The following is a 19,017-nucleotide window of genomic DNA, read 5'->3' as shown; positions in this document are numbered from 1 at the left end:
GCTTCCCATCCCTGTCAACTCTGATCTACTTGTCTAGAGGCTTAACCACCCAGCAAGGAAATGCTTCCATCTGGGAATACACGATGATTCCACTGAATCAAAAGCTACTATTATGTAGCCATTTGGGGCTCCTCATGGAACTAGGTGAACAAGCAAAGAGGGATAATGGTGTTAGCTGGCTAAATTAATCCTCACTATCAAGGGGAAACAGAGTTACCCCTACACATTGGAGGCAGGAAGGAATACAGAGGGAACTTGTGGGGTGCTTCTCAGTATTGCTGTTTCTACTGGTTAGTTAATGGAAGACTACAGCAGCCAAACAGACATAGAAGCACCTAGGGCTTAGAGCCCTCAGGAATGGAGATTTCGATCACACCACTGGGCAAAGAACCCCAAACAACAAAGGTACTGATTGAAGGCAAAGAGAACATGGAATGGAAAGTAGAAAACAAAAGTCGTAAGTCCTCTGATTAGAATTAGCTCTAAAACGTTTACCATTTTTCTTATTTGCTGTGCACTGTATTCACATATAAATTTTTTTTTTTCATTTCACCCAACATAGGTGTCTTTATTACCTGGACAAGAAGAATCTGTGCAGTTTGAGCCTGCCTAGCAATGCCTTTGATGGTATTAAGTAGCAGTATACTGAGGTATAACATTGTGAGTAATGGATTACACCTGTATTGTCCAATTATAGTGACTAGTGCAAATGAAGAACTGATTTGTAACTTTAATTGATTTTAATTTTATATTTAAATAGCTACATATGGCTAGTGGCTACCCTATTGGACAACACATATAAATTTTAACTAATATTCCTCTTCACTCCTAGCCCATTCCCCTACTATTTAACATAAAGTGTGCCGTTGGTGGTGAACTCCACAACTGAGCCCACAGTTATAGAATGTTATCGTTACGACAGAACTCAAGGCGACACGGACACCCCCCTGAGAGCCTGGACTCGGACTTGGACTTGTTGTTGGGTTGTTCCTCTCTGGAGAAGGATGTGCATGTTTTGCGCTCCGTGAGGGATAGCTGTGTATCTTCTTGAAGGTCAGTCCGTGGCAAAGCACTTGAGGACCATATCTAACAAGGTCTCCTTGCTTTAACTTAAATCTTGTTTGAACTCAACAGACATGAAGAGGAGCTGGTCAGCATCCTCTTCCTGTAAATTCCTGCATCTTAACAGAATTCATCCTCCTGTTGGCCTTCAGAAAGGTACAATTACTGTCACTGTTCCCACTTGTGTCTGCCCTTCTGATGGTTTTTAGTTGGTCTCAACAGACACGTTAAAAGTTACCCCCCAAACTGCTTCTATGTCCTCACTGCCGCCTTATTCTACAACCCCGGTTTATACTCCTCCAAAATGACCAAAGAGAACAATGACTTCGTAACTGCCAAATGAAACAGAATTCCTTCCAGTCCCCTCTTACTTGACCTCTCTTCAAATTCTGATCAATGGAGCACTGCTTTCTTCTTGAAACCTTCACAAAACCATTTGCTTTCTTCTTCATTTATTAATATTCCTTCTCATTTGTCACTGGATCCTCCTTTTCTACCCGTCTCTTAAATGTTGATGTTTTCTAAAGTTCTATCCTTCTAGTAAGATATGTCTAATGGAGGTGCTGGAACAGCCCCACAGCTCCACAGGGGGCAGAGGTAGCCCCTTGAGGGTATGCACAACCCTGACATGGGCACCACCCATAGCCCCTAAAGCTCTGTCCACTCTGTTCATGTAGCAGATCTTCCTAGAATCTGGTCTCCACCTGAGAATCTGATTATAGCAGCTCTAAGCCTCACTGGAAACTGAAGTAGAAGGGAAAAGAAACCAACATCTCGCTGAGAAGAGATAAAATACATGGGAAGAATATCTTATTTTGACATCTCTAGGAAAGTATGAAAGGGAATGAAAGAAAAGTAAATGTCACCTGTTGCCATGGAGCTCCTAAAGTCCTCTTAATTAGTGAGGCACACTTGAGCTCTGATGGCCAAGCCAGCCACCACTGCTTTTTCCATCCCCACCAGGAGAGGATTTAATACCTTCCACAGAGTTTGTGAATATCTTCACTGTTGGATTAACCAAACCAAATGAATCCCATAGTAAACAACCTCTATTTACACCCCTATTCCTGTTAACTTTGCAGTCATCACTTTTTTTAATTGAAGTATAGTTGATTTACAATATTATATTACTTTCATGTATACAACCTGGTGATCCAATAATTTCATAGATTATACTCCATTTAAGGTTATTATAAAGTAATGGTTATATTTCCCTGTGTTTGTACAATATACCTTTGTTACTTACTCATTTTATACATAGTAGTTTGTGTCTCTTAATTCCCTACCACTATCTTGCCCTCCCCCCTTCCCTCTCCAAACTGATAACCACTAGATTGTTCTCTGTAACTGTGCATCTGTTTTTATGTGCTTATATCCATTCATTTTATTTTTCAGATTCCACAAATAAGTGATAACAGATTATTTCTTTCTCTGTCTGACTTACTTCACTAAAGCATAATACCCTCTAGCTCCAACCATGTTGTTGCAAATGACAAAATTTCATTCTTTTATGGTTAATATTCCATTTTATGTATATATATATATATATATATATATATATACATATATATATCACATCTTCTTTATTCATTCATCAGCTGATGGAATTTAGACTGCTTCCATATCTTGGCTACTGTAAATAGTGCTGCTATGAACACTGGGGTGCATGTATCTTTTCGAATTAGCGTTTTCATTTTCTTCAGATATATGCCCAGGAGTGGAATTGCTGGATCATACAGTAGTTCTAGCTCTAGTTTTTTAGGAACCTCCATACTGTTTTCATAGTGACTGCACCAATTTACATTCCCACCAACAGTGTACGAGGGTTCCCTTTTCTCCACACCCTCTCCAGCATTTGTTATTTGTAGACATTTTAGTGATAGCCATTCTGACTGGTGTGAGGTAATAATGTCTCATTGTGATTTTGATTTGCATTTTTCTGATGATTAACTATTTTGAGCATCTTTTCATGTGCTGTTGGCTATCTGTATATCTTCTTTGGAAAAATGTCTATTCAGGCCTTCTGCTCACTTTTTAAACAAGTTTTTTATGTACTGAGTTGTACAAACTGTTTATAACTTTGGACATCAACCCCTTATCAGTCATATCATTTGCAAATATTTTATTCCATTCAATAGATTGTCTATTTGGTTTTTGTTGTTGTTGTTGTTGTTGTTTTGCGGTACGCTGGCCTCTCCCGTTGCGAAGCACAGGCTCCGGACGTGCAGGCTCAGCGGCCATGTCTCACGGGCCCAGCCACTCCGTGGCACGTGGGATCCTCCCAGACCGGGGCACGAACCCGCGTCCCCTGCATCAGCAGGCGGACTCTCAACCACTGAGCCACCAGGGAAGCCCTGCCTATTTGTTTTGTTGATAGTTTCCTTTGCTGTGCAAAAGCTTTTAATTAGGTCCCAATTGTTTATTTTTGCTTTGGTTTCTTTTGTCTTACCCTTAAGATCCAAAAAAATATTGCTACAATTTACATCAAAGATTGTTCCACCCATGTTCTCTTCTAGGAGTTTTATGATTTCTGGTCTTACAGTTAGGTCTTTAATCCACTTTGAGTTTATTTTTGTATATGGTATGTATAAAATGTTATAATAGACTTCTGCATTTAATCTGTATCCTGCAATTTCACTGAACTCATTTATTAATTCTAATAGTTTTGTGGTGGGTTTTCTACATGTAGCATCATGTCATCTGCAAACAGTGACAGTTTTACTTCTTCCCTTCCAACTTGGATGCCTCTCATTTCTTTTTCTTGCCTGATTGTTGTGGCTAGGACTTCCAATACTATGTTAAATAGAAGTGGCGAGAGTGTGCATCCTTGCTTTTTCCTGATTTTAGAGGAAAAGCTTTTAACTTTTCACTATTCAGTATGATGTTAGCAGCAGGTTAGTCATAAATGGCCTTTATTATGTTGAGATATTTATGTTCCCTCTATAACATTTTGATGAGCGTTTTCATCATGAATGGGTGTTGAATTTCGTCAAATGCTTTTTCTGCATCTTTTGAGATGATCATGTAATTTTTATCCTTCCTTTTGTTAATGTGGTGTATCACATTGATTGATTTGCATATGTTGAACCATCCTTCCATTCCTGGAATAAATTCCACTTGATCATGGTGTATGATCCTTTTTATATACTGTTGGATTCAGTTTACTAATATGTTGTTGAGGATTTTTGCATCTCTGTTCATCAAAGATATTAGCCTGTAATTTTCCTGTTTTGAATTGTCCTTGTCTGGTTTTTGTATCAGGGTAATGGTGGGATCACCAAATGTACTTGGGAGTGGCCCCCACCCCTTCATTTTTTTGGAATAGTTTGAGAAAGATAGGTACTAAGTTCTTCTTTATATGTTTGGTAGAATTCCACTGTGAAGCTGTCTGGTCCTGGACTTTAGTTTGCTGGGAGTTTTTTTTATTACAGATTCAGTTTAATTACTAGTCATCAGTCTGTTGAGATTGTCTATTTCTTCCTGATTCAGCTACAGAAGGTCTATGTGTCTAGAAAGTTGTCCATCTCTTCTAGGTTGTCCAATTTGTTGCCAAATAATGGTTCATAGTATTCTCTTATAATTTTTTTGTGGTACAGTTGTTATTTCTCCTTTCATTTTATTTTTTAAATTTTGTTCTTCTCTCTTTTCTTCTTGACAAGCCTGACAAAAGGTTTATCAATTTTATTTATCTTTTAAAAAAAACAGCTCTAGGTTTCCTCGACCTCTTCTAACAGTTTTTGGTCTCTATTTTATTTATTTCTTTTCTGTCTTTAATTTTTCCTCTTTCCTGCTGACTTTGGGCTTTTTTCATTGTTCTTTTTCTAATCTGTTAGATGGTAGGTTAGGGTATTTGAGATTTTTCTTACTTCTTGAGATAGGCCTGTATCTCTCTACACATCCCTCTTAAAATTATTTTTGCTGCATTCCATAGGTTTTGGAAAGATGTGTTTCCATTTTCATTTGTCTTGAGGTATTTTCTGATTTCCTCTTTGCTTTCTTCACTGACCCATTAGTTTTTTAGTTTCATGTGTTTGTGTTTTTCCCATTTTTCTTCCTATAACTGATTTCAATTATAGTTTCATACCATTGTGGTCAGAAAAAAATGCCTGATATAATTTGTATCCTTTTAAATTTGTTGAGACATGTTTTGTGACCTAGAATGTGGTCTATCTTAGAGAATGTTCCATGTACACTTGAAAAGAATGTGTTTCTTCTGTTTGAGGATGGAATGTCCTGTAGATATCTATTAAGTCCAACTGATCTAATATGTCATTTAAGGCCAATGTTTCCTTACTGATTTTCTTTCTGGGTGATCTGTCCATAGATGTCAGTGGGGTGTTAAAGTCCCCTGCTATCAATGATTATTGTAAATTTCTCCCTTTATGTCTGTTAATATTTGCTTTATATATTTAGATGCTCCTTATTGAGTACATATATGATAAGGAGTGTTATATACTCTTCTTATATTGATACCTTTACCATTATAGAATGCCCTTCTTTGTCTTTTGTTATAAACTTTGTTTTAAATCTATGTTGTCTGATATGCGCATTGCTACCCCCACTTTCTTGTCATTTCTTTTTGCATGAAATATCTTTTTCCATCCCCTCGCTTTAATCTGTGTGTGTCTTTAGATCTGAAGTGAGTCTCTTGTAAGTAGCATATAAATGGGTCTTGTTTTTTTATCCAATCAGCCACCATATATCTTTTGATTAGAAACTGACATTTAAAGTGATTACTGATAGGTATGTACTTATTGCCATTTTGTTACCTGTTTTCTGGTTGTTTTTGTAGGCCTTCTCTGTTCTTCTTTTAGTTTCTTTCCTTGTGATTTGATGATTTTCTTTTATGGTATGCTTGTGTTCCTTTCTCTAGTTTTTGTTATCTATTGTAGGTTTTTGATTTGTGGTTACCATGGTGTTCATAAATGTTGACCTATAACTGTATCTACTTGTTTTAAACTGGTAGTCATTTAATTTCAAATACGTTCTAAAAGATCTACATTTTTTACTCCCCTCCCCCATTTTGTGTTTTTGATGTCATATTTTACATCTTCATGTTTATCCCTTTACTATTTATTGTGGTTGTAGTTGATTTTAAAATTTTTTGTCTTTTAATCTTTGTACTAGCTTATTTAAGTAGTTGATCCTCAGCCCTTAACATATATTTGCCTTTACTATAGAGTGGGATTTTCCCCTCATCTACTGATCCTTGCTATAGCCTTTTCTTTTCCGTTTAGATAAGATGCTTTAACATTTCTTTTAGGGTAGGTTTAGTATTGATGAACTTTTAGTTTTTGCTTTATCTGAGAAGTTCTTTATCTCTCCTTTCATTCTAAATGATAATCTTGCTGGGTAGATTATCCTATGTTGCAGGTTTTTTCCTTTCAGCATTTTAAACATATCATGCCACTCCCTTCTAGCCTGCAAAGTTTCTGCAGAAAAATCAGCTGACAACATTATGGGGGTTCCCCTGTACATGACTCTTTGTTCTTCTCTTGCTGCCTTTAGAATTCTCTCTTTAACTTTTGCCATTGGTGCACTTGATGTTGTTCAAGAGGTCCCTTAAACCGTTATCATTTTTTTTAATTTGTTTTTCTTTTTGCCGTTCTGATTGGGTGACTTCCATTATTCTATCTTCCAGATCACTTGTGCGTTCTTCTGTATCACCTGGTCTGCTATTAATTCCTTCTAATATGTTTTTTCATTTCAGTTATTGTATTCTTCAGTTCTGACTGGTTCTTTTTTATATTTTCTAGTTCCTTGTTAAAATTCTCACTGTGTTCATCAATTCTTTTCCCTATATCAGTTAACATTCTTTTTATTAATGCTTTGAATTCTTTACAGGGTAAATTATTTATTTTTGTTTCATTAGTTGTTTTTTCAGGGGTTTTCTCTTGTTTTTACAATTGAAACAAATTCTTCTGTCTTCTCATTTTGCTTGACTTTCTCTGTCTGTATGAAATTAGGTGAAATAGTTACCTATTCCAGTCTTGAAGGTGTGCTCTTGAGTGGGAGTCTCCCTATACAGTCTGCGTGTGCCCAGTGCCTGAATCTGACAGTGGGAGAGCTGGATCTGATGTGAGCAGGAATCATGTCTTTCCCCAGGGTGTGCTGGCAGCTATCACCTTGGTAGGAGATGGGGTTGGAGATGGAGCAGATAGGGACAGAGCCAGGTGTGAGCTGGGGCTTCTCCTCTGCTCAGTGGCCACCACCACCCTACAAGGGGCAGGGGTGGGCCCCAAGCTGCTGGAGCAGAAGCTCTGAGGGTTGGGTCCAAGATGGTTCCATTCCCTTTAAGTGTGTGCTCTCCCCACTCCTAGCACTGGCACCCCTGCCCCAGAGCAGAGCAGTGCTGGAGCAAGAGGGCCTGGAGCAGGGGCTGGAGCAGGAGCTCAGCATGGGTCAGGGCTCAGGCTGTGGCAGTCCTGGCCCTAGAGTCCAAGACCACTTCTGATGCGCTGCCTCCATAAGGACCAGTACAGCTGTCCCCACCCTGTTCAGATGTCATTCCGGGTCCAAGCAGGCTCTATCCCTCACAACTGAGTACTCCGCTCAGCTGCAACAGCCCTTACCCTAGTGTGGAGCTGTATCACGAAGCAAGTGGGGCCAGAGTGGACACTCAGTGCAGGCTGGGGTGCATGCGAGGGTGGTCACAGAAAACCAGCCAGAGTCCCATGCAGTTTCAATCTGCTTTCTCCACCTTGTTCCCAGGAGTAAGCAAGTGTGTGCATGCTCTTCCTGAGAGGAGTCTAGGTTTCTTACAGTCCTCCTGTTAGTCCCACTGGCTTTCTAACCAGCTAAGGAGACTTGTCTTCCTGGTGTTGGACCCCAGTACTGCGACATCCAACACGTGGCTCAAACCTCTCACTTCCAAGGGAGGACCTCCACCTCTGTAATCCCCTCCTCTTCTGAGTCCCCTCCCAGGGGCACAGGTCCCAAACCTAATCGCTTCTATTCCCTTCCTACCCCACTCCATGTGGATCTTTCTTCCAGCCTTGGTTGTGCAAGAGTCTTTCTGCCAGTCTCCAGTTAGTTTTCAGTGAGCATTGCTCTGCATGTAGATGTATTTTGGATGTTTTCATGGGGGGAGGTGAGCTCTGTGTCCTCCTACTCCACCATCCTCATTTGAATCTGCACTCTTCACTTTTTGGATGATTTCCCTTTGGCACCTTATGCAGAATGTTGAATATCACTGGTTTGAATGTCTGATCACTCACATTCACTAGGCAGAATTCCTAGAAGATTTATTTTGTTCACCTGAATGTGTATGTGAGTACTCCTTAAGCACCTGTGCAGTGCACTTTTCTTTAGTGAGCACTGAGGGGGACAGACACCAAAGGTAGTGGCACAGCTTCTTCTCCAAAGCAGCTTTCATCCTACTTAGTGGTGCTCAGAGGGAGTCATCTCTGGGGAGAGTAGAATGTTACTCAGTCCTGAGATCCTTGGAGGTGAAAACCCGGTTGTATATCTTCTCACAGGTGAGACAAAGAGCCGCCTTTTATTCTGTCTGTACTGCTGCCTCCCACTCAACTGCAACTTTAGGGTGGGGAAAAAAGGCCACCACAGAAGAAGGGAGAACGCTTTCATCAAGAGAATAAAAGCCTAACAGAATAAAAAAAATAAAAGTATTTCTTCACTATATCAGAAGGAAATCATAAATTGCAGACCAGGGCCCAAGGGCCTTTGTAAGCCTTACACTCCCTGATGCTTATTTTCTTTATCTCTCTGAACATCCCAAGAGGGATTAGCCCCCAAACCCTGAAGCTGGGGAAATCCTGTGCATAAAGAAAGGGGATGCTTGTCAGGCTCTACTCCAATCCCATGGCAGCCAGGAGGAAGGGAAACCCCGAGGAGAGACACAGGGGTGGCAGGTCTGCCACAAGAAAGTGAGAAGCAGGCCAGGCCATCTGAGCTTCCTTGACAGGGAGACAGAACACAACAGGCATTATCATTTAACACCATTAAAGCAGCATATTAGCTTCTGCCTCTATTTTCTCACTTCTGATTATTCTACTACCCTGGTTTATACTCCTTAAAAATGACCAAGTCAACTACAAAAAAAGTCAAACATGGCCAAAGTCAACAATGACTTTCAGAATGAAACACTCTCTTCAGTCCCCTCTTCCTTGGCCTCTCTTCAGCCTCTGATAAATTGAGCCTCCCTTTCTTATCGAAACCTTCGCAAAACCATCTGCTTCCCCCTTCATTTGTTAATATTCCTTCTCACTTGTTGCTGGCTCTTCTTTTTCTGCCTGCCTCTGAAATGTTGGCATTCCTTCAAGTTCTATAGTTGGCCCTCCTTTATTCTCACTCCACACATTTTTCTAGGAAATCCCTGTACTCCCATGGACTCAACTATCACATATACATGATGGCTTTCAAATGTCTGTCTGCATCCCCAATCCCTCTCCTGAGCTCCAGTGCCGTCTAACTGTAGCAGAGATGTCTCCACCTGGATGTTCAGTTTTAAGCATAACTTGTCAAAAACTGGACTCTTTATTCTTCCCTAAAACCTGCTCCCAGTCCTCCTATATTCCCTGCTCTTGGTGAATGGAAGTGTCAATCACCTAAACTCTAAATCAGAAGATTCCCTAGATCTTCCCTCTCTCATCTTCCCTGTCTCATTGGTGAGCAGAGCCTATTGACTGTACCTCCATCCCTCTCATCACTCCCTTCTTCTCCAACCTCCCTGCTTCACTCAAGTCTTCATCACCTTGCTCCTCACTGAGTCTAATGTTCCATCATGTAAAGCACTGTCTGGCTCTTTAATATTCGTTGAATAAAGACATGGACCTTTTTCTATTCAGATTTTCCTATTTCTAGTTTTACTCCACTCTGATTCATATTCTACACTGCAAGCAGAATATTTCTAAACCCCAAATCTAATCCTGTTTCCTCTCCCCTTAAATACTTTGTGGTTTTCACTCTTTGGGTATTTAAATTACTTAAACTATATAAATACGTCCATGGGTCCCTATCACCTAAAAGGTAGAACAAATCCTCCTTAGCATACTCCAGAAGCTCTTCCTAATAAAAACCCTTCATGTCTTTCTGGCAGAATCTCTCACTATACCTTAGACTCCGCGTCCAGCTCTCCTTATAACTCACAGTTCTCTGAGTACAGCAGAGTAACCCATACCAAGCAGGAAACTTTATTTAAGCTGCAGTCCAACCTCTCCCCCTCAGCCCTGTCCATATGTTCTTCTTAACAAGAACTGTCCTCCTTGTTAAGACAAACTACTTTACCAGAGCCTAATCTACTGGGATTTTATCAGAGCTTTACCAACTTGGGGGAAGGAAAATTCCCAACTCTAGTCTGCTATATAGCCTTCCACATGAATGGAAAAAATACCCAACTCCAGTACCCCCTAGTCATCCTACCAAAGAGGATAGGGGGAAAAAAATCTAAGACTCATTTGTGAAGTTCACATCACAGGGGCATAGACTCACTGAAAGTCTGAGACCTAATCACAGAACTAAAGAACACTTCCCCTCTCCCAACACCTTATATACTAAAGTTCTTTTTACTCAGCACATCATGTCCGCCTTTCCAAAAAACATTACAAAGCATACTAAAAGGCAAAAAAACAAAACAAAAACACAGACAAAGCAGCAGAACCAGACCTAGATATGGCAGGGATGTAGGAATTATCGAATTGGGAATTTAAAACAACTATGATTAATATATGAAGAGCTTTAATGGAAAAGGTAGACAACATGCAGGAATAGATGGATAATGTAAGCAGAGAGATGGAAACGCTAAGAATCAAAGAAATGCTAGAGCTCAAAAACACTGAACAGAGATGAAGAAAGCCTTTGAAGAGCTTATCAGTAGACCGCATACAGCTGAGGGAAAAACCTCTGAGCTTGAGGATTTGTCAATAAAAACATCTAAACATGAAAAGCAAACAGAAAAAAGACTGAAGGAAAAAAAACACAGAATGGAGTACCCAAGAACTGTGTGACAATTAGAAAAGGTGTAACATAAATGTAATGGGAATACCAGAAGGAGAAGAACAGAAGCAATATTTGAAGCAATAATGACTAAGAATTTCCCCAAATTAACATGAGACACCAAACCAAAGATCCAGGAGCTCAGGGAACACAAAGCAGGACAAATGCCCCCAAAACTGCACCTATGCGTATCATATTCAAACTTCAGAAAACCAAAGGCGAAGAAAAAACACTGAAAGAAGCAAGGTGGTGGAGGTGGGAAACATCTAACCTGTAGAGGAACAAAGACAAGAATTACCTGCCGCTTCTCCTAGAAACGTGCAAGCAAAGAGAGTAGAAGAAAACATTTAAAGTACTGACAGGAGAAAAAACAACCACCTAGAACGCTGTGGTCCTGTGAAAGTACCCTTCAAAAGTGAATGAGAAATAAAGCCTTCCTCATACAAACAAAAATGGTGGAATTTGTTTCCAGTAGACTTGACTTGCAGGAAATGTTAAAAGAAATTCTTCAGAGAGAAGGAAAATGATATAGGTTAGAAACATGGATCTATATAAAGAAGGGAAGAGCTAATAAATGAAGGTAAAATAAAACCTCTGCTAATTCTTTTCTATTCTTGATCTAACAAATAACAGTTTGTTCAAAATCATAAAAGCAACAATGTATTTACCACTACAGTTTATATATAAGTAAAATGAATGATAGTAATTACACAAACGACAGGAGGGAGGAATTAGGAATATTTTATTATAAGGAACAATCAGGAATATTTTAAGGTACTTGCAGTACCTGTTAAGTGATATTGTGTTATCTGAAAATAGATTCAGAGTAGTTGTAAATGTATACTGCAAATTTTACGGCAACTACTGAGAAAGTTAAAAAAGAGGTATACTTGATATGCTAAGAAAATAAAGAAAATGGAATGATATAAAATGTTTAATTAAAAACAAAAAAGGCAAACAAAGAATGAAACATAAAAATAGGAACAAAAATCAAGGGCGATGAATAGAAAAGAGTAACGAACGTGATAGATAATAATCCAATCATATCAATAATCACTTTAAACATCAATGGTCTAAATATATCCATTAAAAGATAGAGATTATCAGAGTGGGTCAAAAACTAGGACCCGGGCTTCCCTGGTGGCGCAGTGGTTGAGAGTCCACCTGCCGATGCAGGGGACACGGGTTCGTGCCCCAGTCCGGGAAGATCACACATGCCGCGGAGCGGCTAGGCCCGTGAGCCATGGCAGCTGAGCCTGCGCGTCCGGAGCCTGTTGCTCCGCAACGGGAGAGGCCACAACAGTGAGAGGCCCGCGTACCGCAAAAAAAAAACAAACAAAAAAGGACCCAACCATATATTGCCTAAAAGAAACCCACTTTAAATATAAAGATACAGTTAAGTTAAAAGTAAAGGCATAGAGGAAGATATACCATACTAAGACTAATCAAAGCTGGAGTAGATATATTTCAGACACATCAGACCTCCAAGCAAGGAAAATTATCAGAGATGAAAAGGGGCATTACATAATGATAAAAGGGTCACTTCTCTAAAAAGACATAATAATATATAATATGTATGTGCATAACAACAGAGGGTCAAAAGATGTGAGGCAAAAACTGATAGAAAAGCAAGGAGAAACAGATGAATCCAACTATTGTAATTAGAGATTTCACCACCCCTCTAACAGAAATGGACAGATTTATCAGGCAGAAAATCAGTAAGGACATGGTTGAACTCAACAGCGCCATCGGTCAAGTGGATATAATTGACATCTATAGGCTATTTTATCCAACAACAGAACACACAGTCTTCTCAAGCTCACAGGGAACATTCTCCAAGACAGACCACATTCTGGACCATATAACACACCTAAATAAATTTAAGAGAACAGAAATCATACAATGTCTGCTCTCAGATAATAATGGATAATAATCGAATTAAATTAGAAATCAACAATATATAGCTAGGAAATCTCAAAATACTTGGAGATGAAACAGGAAAAAAGGCAAGGATGTCCCCTCTCACCACTCCTTTTCAGTATCATACTGGAAGTCTTAGCTAATTCAATAAAAGAAGAAAATGAAACAAAAAACACATATTTGGGAAGGAAAAAATTACTTTTCCTTGCAGATGACATGATTGTCTATGTAGAAAATCCCAAAGAAACAACAACAACAAAAAAATCTCCTGGAATAAGAAATTGTAGCAAGGTTGTACAAAATAAGGTTAATATAGTAAAGTCAATCACTTTTCTATTTACCAGCAATAAACAAGTGGAATTTGAAACTAAAAACACAATACCATTTACATTAGTACTCCCCTAAAAAAATTCAGGTATAAATATAAATATAACAAAATATGTGCAAGTTATATATGAGGAAAACTAAAAATGTCTGATGAAAGAAATCAGAGAAGAACTAAATAAATGGAAAGACAGCCATGTTCATGGATAGAAAGACTCGAGATAACAAGATATCAATTCTTCCATACTCCATCTATAGATTCAATGCAACCCAAATCAAAATCCTAGCAAGTTATTTAGTGGATATCGACAAACTGATTCTAAAGTTTATGTGGAGAGGCCAAAAGACCCAGGATAACCAGTACAACATTGGAGAAGAAGAAGAAAGTCAAAGGCCTGCCACTGTCTGACTTCGAGACTTACTTTAAAGCTACATTAATCAAGACAGTGTGACACTGGTGAAAGAATAAACAAAAAGATCAATGGCACAAAACAGAGAGCCAAGAAATAGACTCATAAATATAAATAAAGTCGACCAATCTTTGACAAAGGAGCAAAGGCAACATAATGGAGCAAAGACAGTCTTTTTAACAAATGGTGCTGGAAGAAATTCATGTCTAATTTCTTACACCCTTCACAAAAATGAACTCGAAATAGATCATAGACCTAAACATAAAACACGCAACTCTAAAACTCTTAGAAGATGACACAGGAGAAAACCTAGGTGACGCTGGGGATGGTGGATTTTTTAGATACAACACCAAATGCACGATCTATGAAAGAAATAATTGACAGGCTGGATTTCATTAAAATTAAAAACTTTTGCTCTGTTAAAGGCACTGTCAAGAGAAAGAGAAGATAAGCCACAGACTGGGAGAAAATATTTGCGAAAGACACACCCGATAAAGGACTGTTATACTGGCAAGTATGTGCAGTGGCAGGCACTCATAACTTGCAGGTAAGGAAAAAAAAAAAAAAAAGCCAGCTTGAAAAATGTCAGTTTGAGAGTTTCTTACGAAAAGAAACATTTTCTTACCATATAATCACTCCAAAGGAGTTGAAAACTTACGGCCACATAAAACTCTGCACGTGGGTATCTATAGCAAATTTATTCATACTTGCAAAACTTAGAATCAACTGAGATGTACTTCAGTAGACAAACAGATAAATGAACTGTGGAACATCCAGACAATGTAATATTATTCAGCACTAAAAACGAATGATCTATCAAACCATAAAAAGACATGGCGGAACTTAGATGCATATCACTAAGTGAAATATGTCAATCTGAGAAAACTACATACCGTATGATTCCAACTATACAACAACATTCTGGAAAATGTAAAACTATGGAGATGGTAAAAAGATCAGTGGTTGCCAGGGATTAAAGGGGAGAGAGGGATGAATAGAGCACAGAGAATTTTTAGGGCTGTGAAACTACTCTGTCTCATATTATAGGAGTGGATACACGTCATTACACATCCGTCAAAACCCACAGACTGTACAACACTGAGTAAATCCTAATGTAAAGATGGACTTCGGGTGATAATGACGTGTCACTGTAGGTTTATCAATTGTAATAAATATACCACACTGGTGGGAACGTTGATACTGGCGGAGGCTGTGCACGTGTGGGGCAGGGGATATATGGGAAATCTCTGTACTCTGCTCTCAGTTTTGCTATAAATCCAAAATCGCTCTAAAAATAAAGTCTATTTAAAAAAAAAAAGATTTTATAAAAAGGGAATGATAAACCCAAAAGTCAGGTTATCTTTGTGGAGGGAGTGAAAGGAGGTGATGGGGTTATTATGGGTGCAAACAAAGGGCTTGTAGGATTCTGGTTAGCTCTTAAGCTGAGTGGTTGGTACCCAAATGGACCCCTAATGACTTTTCTTTGTCACTGGATTTACCACCCTTAGTGCTGACCTTAGGAGTAATAGCTGTCTGAGATAACTTTTCTTTTTTGTTTAAACCCAATTTTCAGTTTTGCTTTCCAGTTTTCATAGTTAAAATCACCCAAACGGATACAATCTCTTAATTTGGATGCAGTACAACTGGGCTATGATTTAGCATAAGCCATCACTTAATCCTATTTTGTTTGCCTAAGTGTATCATTAAAGTCTTGGATTATTAGTCACCCCCAAGTATGAAAAAAGATTTTGTCTGGGAAGAACGGACTGTCATTAAAACAACTCAGCATTTTTCCAGTCTTAAAAGGCATCTTCCTTGAAAACATTCTGATTCAGCATGTGTGATAACAAGGGCAATCAAGATTTTTTTTTTAAATCTATAAATCACCAAACAGATAAGGAGTCAGGCCATTACTCTTGCCCTCGGCAGGGAGCTTAATCTGGCCGGAAGATCGCTCATTTCCCATTGGAGCCACAGGCTGGAGGTCAGACCACGGGGCTGAATTTCAGTTCTTGAAAGGAGTGCAAAGAAATGAAAAGATTTCGTTCAGAAAGGAGCATGTTCTCTGATGTTTCGGCCCGAGGAATAAAGAATGATAGCATCTCCACAGAAAAGTCTTATACTGGAGACTGTGTCCTGCTAAGGAAATAAGACCTCCAGCCCACCTACCTGCAGACAGAAAGAAATGGGCAAACAAGAAAAAGGGGCCAACAGAGGGGCCTACATAAGAACACACCATTAATTCTATCTATCAGACATTTTACGAGGTAAGCCCTTCACCTTCATGGTTTCACTTAATCCTCCAAACAACCCTGCAAAGGTGAGTCTGCTCATTTGACAGGTGAACGTGCAGACAGTTGTAGCAAGCTGCCAAAGGTTGCCCACTAGTGACTGGTGGAGCCGAGGTTCAAGCCTATGTCTGGCTGTGAATGGATAAAGAAGATGTAGTACATATAGACAACGGAATATTACTCAGCCATAAAAAAGAATGAAATAATGCCATTCGCACCAACATGGATGGACCTAGATTTTATCATACTACACGAAGTAAGCCAAACAGAAAGACAAATATCATATGCTATCACTTATATGTGGAATCTAAAAAAATGATACGAATGAACTTATTTACAAGACAGAAATAGACCCACAGACATAGAAAACAAACTTATGGTTACCAAAGGGGAAAGCTGGGGGTGGGGGGAGGGATAAATTAGGAGTTTGGGATTAACAGATACACACTACTATATATAAAACAGATAACCAACAAGGTTCTACTGTATAGGACACGGAACTATACTCAGTATTTTGTAATAACCTATAAGGGAAGAGAATCTGAAAAAGAATATATATATATATATATATATATATATACACACACACACATATATGTATATATAACTGAATCACTTGCTGTACACCTGAAACTAACACAACATTGTAAATCAACTACACTTCAATAAAAAAAAAAACCTGTATCTGTCTGACTCTAAAGCTCATGCTCTTTGCTTTATATCATAGAGGAAAACAACAAGGATTACTGCAGAACTCGGTCTTAAAGCATTACCTCTTAGCAGGGGCTACAAGGCTGCACCCAGCATCTCTTGCCTTCTCCTGTCAAGTGCAATGCTGGCCATACCAGGAAGATGCGGACCCAGCTGAACTTAGCAGGATTCCATTAGGAAGAGGGATTGCTACCATCCTTGGTTCCAAGACCACCAAGCCTGACCCTCACCTCTGCCAGCCACCTCACACATGCGTCACCTCGGCCACAAGAGGAACAAGGTGAAAAAAAAGGAGGGTTTGCTCAAGGCAACTACACCCCTGTCTGCCCCCCGTCCAGCTTCGCCGTGAAGCTACCTCTCTCGATGCTTGTTCTACCGCCAGTGATTTCCACCATTACCTAAGGTCCAACAGGAGACGGCCCTCAGGAGGGAGGTGCTGCTGTAGATGGCGTGCATGTACATAAGATGAACCATCAGCTCCGCCAGCCACCAACAGGAGAGGAGGCGGCCCAGTCCCCGGGCAAGGGTGGGAAGGCCGGCCTTGGGCGAGCCCTGCTCCTGCTGCTGCATCTAAAGTAGAAACAGAAGAAGTCATTAGATGGCAACTCCATTTTTTTTTTTTTAAGAAGATGTTGGGGGTAGGAGTTTATTAATTAATTAATTTATTTTGGCTGTGTTGGGTCTTCTTTCCTGTGCGAGGGCTTTCTCTAGGTTGTGGCGAGCGGGGGCCGCTCTTCATCGCGGTGCGCGGGCCTCTCACTGCCGTGGCCTCTCCCGTTGCGGAGCACAGGCTCCAGACACGCAGGCTCAGCGGCCATGGTTCACGGGCCAAGCCGCTCCGCGGCATGTGGGATCCTCCCGGACCGGGGCTCGAACCCGTGTCCCCTGCATCGGCAGGCAGATTCTCAACCCCTGCGCCACCAGGGAAGCCTCACCTCCATTCTTAAAACCTTTCAGAGTCCCCTAGACAACGTTTTTATAAATTTTCATTTTCGCTGTATCTTCTAAGGGAGGGCTGGTTTAGTTTGCCTCGGGAACACTCGGCGTTCTCGGGTAAAAAAAAAATATGTCCGACAAATACCATATGATATCACATATGTGTGGAATCTAAAAATTATGAGACAAATGAACTTATTTACAAAACAGAAATAGACCCACAGACATAGAAAGCAAATTTACGGTGACCAAAGGGAAAAGGGAGTAGGGATAAATTGGGAGTTTGGGATTAACAGATACACACTACTATATATAAAATAGATAACCAACAAGGACCTACGGTAGACACAGTAATATATTACAAGATGTTCAATATCTTGTAATAACCTATAATGGAAAAGAACCTAAAGAAGAATAGATAGATAGATAACTGAATCACTTTGCTGTACAATTGAAACTAACAGAACATTGTAAATCAACTATATTTCAATTAAAAAAAATTTTTTAAGTCATGTCCAAGCTAGAAAACTCTGTCCAAGAGCAAGAAAAGGGTGGAGGCCACAAGCTAGCCCAGTGCTGAGAACCAAGAAGGGGTTCCGCATCCCTTCACCCCAGCGGCAGCCCTGCCCAAAACCCAGGATGGAGGGCAGTTCCTGATGTGTCCTAGACAAACACAGAAAAGCAAGAGAGCGCGTATACGTTTTCCGGATCTTACACTGACACGATTTTATTAGACTGAAGGCTGCCTGGAAATGCAGAGGTGACGTGACGGCCTTAATTAGGAAGTTGTATCTGCACACATTAGCTGGCAGAGGCTATGGACTTGGCTCAGCAAGGGCTTGACAATTAGGGCTCCAGACACTACAGGAACAAGAGAGGCCCATCCCTAGGGGAAGGTGATCCTGACATGCTTCTCCTCTCCTCTAACCATCAAGGCGCAGGGGTCCCACGGCAGCCAGGAGGGGCGGCAGGCACTGCCCTTAGAGGTGATGGGCTATCTACACTCCAAAGAGTTAATTTCTATTCCATTCTTGAGCATCTATTCTACCACGGTCTCAAACGGTCCTCTTACAGCAAGAAACCAGACCAAGAAATTCTGGCTGGCGCAGTGAAACTGCATAAATGGCTTTCCCCCTTTTGCCATCTGCTTGGTTAGCTATGTCCAGGAAAGCTGTTGTTTTAAATTTTTTAATGTAAGTTGATCAAATTAACAGGAATTTCCTTTCATTTTCTTCAGTTCACCTCAGAAAGATATTTATTAGGAAACAAAAGTAACTGCTTTGAAGGATCCACCCAGCCAAGTTTGACAGGGGAAGCGCTAGCTGGGAAGGTTATCCAGGAAGGAAGGTGGGGCACAGATGGGTTTGCAGTCTTGCAGGGATCACAGCTCACAGCGACCCAATGCAGAC

General features: G+C 40.0%; 1 protein-coding gene across 17 annotated transcripts in view; it reads right to left on the bottom strand.

Moving 5' to 3' along the window:
- HHAT (hedgehog acyltransferase) overlaps positions 1-19,017 on the bottom strand; it is a 368,333-nt gene that overhangs the window by 259,001 nt on the left and 90,315 nt on the right. For all 17 annotated transcript variants that reach the window (XR_012331015.1, XR_012331016.1, XR_012331010.1 and 14 more), the window contains one exon: positions 17,071-17,242. Coding sequence is in view for 12 of the 17 variants with exons in the window: in XM_073802932.1 (XP_073659033.1) it covers positions 17,071-17,242 (172 nt within the window). In the remaining 5 variants the exon portion in view is untranslated. The remainder of the gene's footprint in view (positions 1-17,070; positions 17,243-19,017) is intronic.

The sequence above is a fragment of the Tursiops truncatus genome, chromosome 1 (genome assembly GCF_011762595.2).
Source record: "Tursiops truncatus isolate mTurTru1 chromosome 1, mTurTru1.mat.Y, whole genome shotgun sequence".
Classification (NCBI taxonomy): Eukaryota; Metazoa; Chordata; class Mammalia; order Artiodactyla; family Delphinidae; genus Tursiops; species Tursiops truncatus.
The sequence above is the reverse complement of the archived record's forward strand: the minus strand, read 5'-3'. Positions and strand labels throughout refer to the sequence as shown.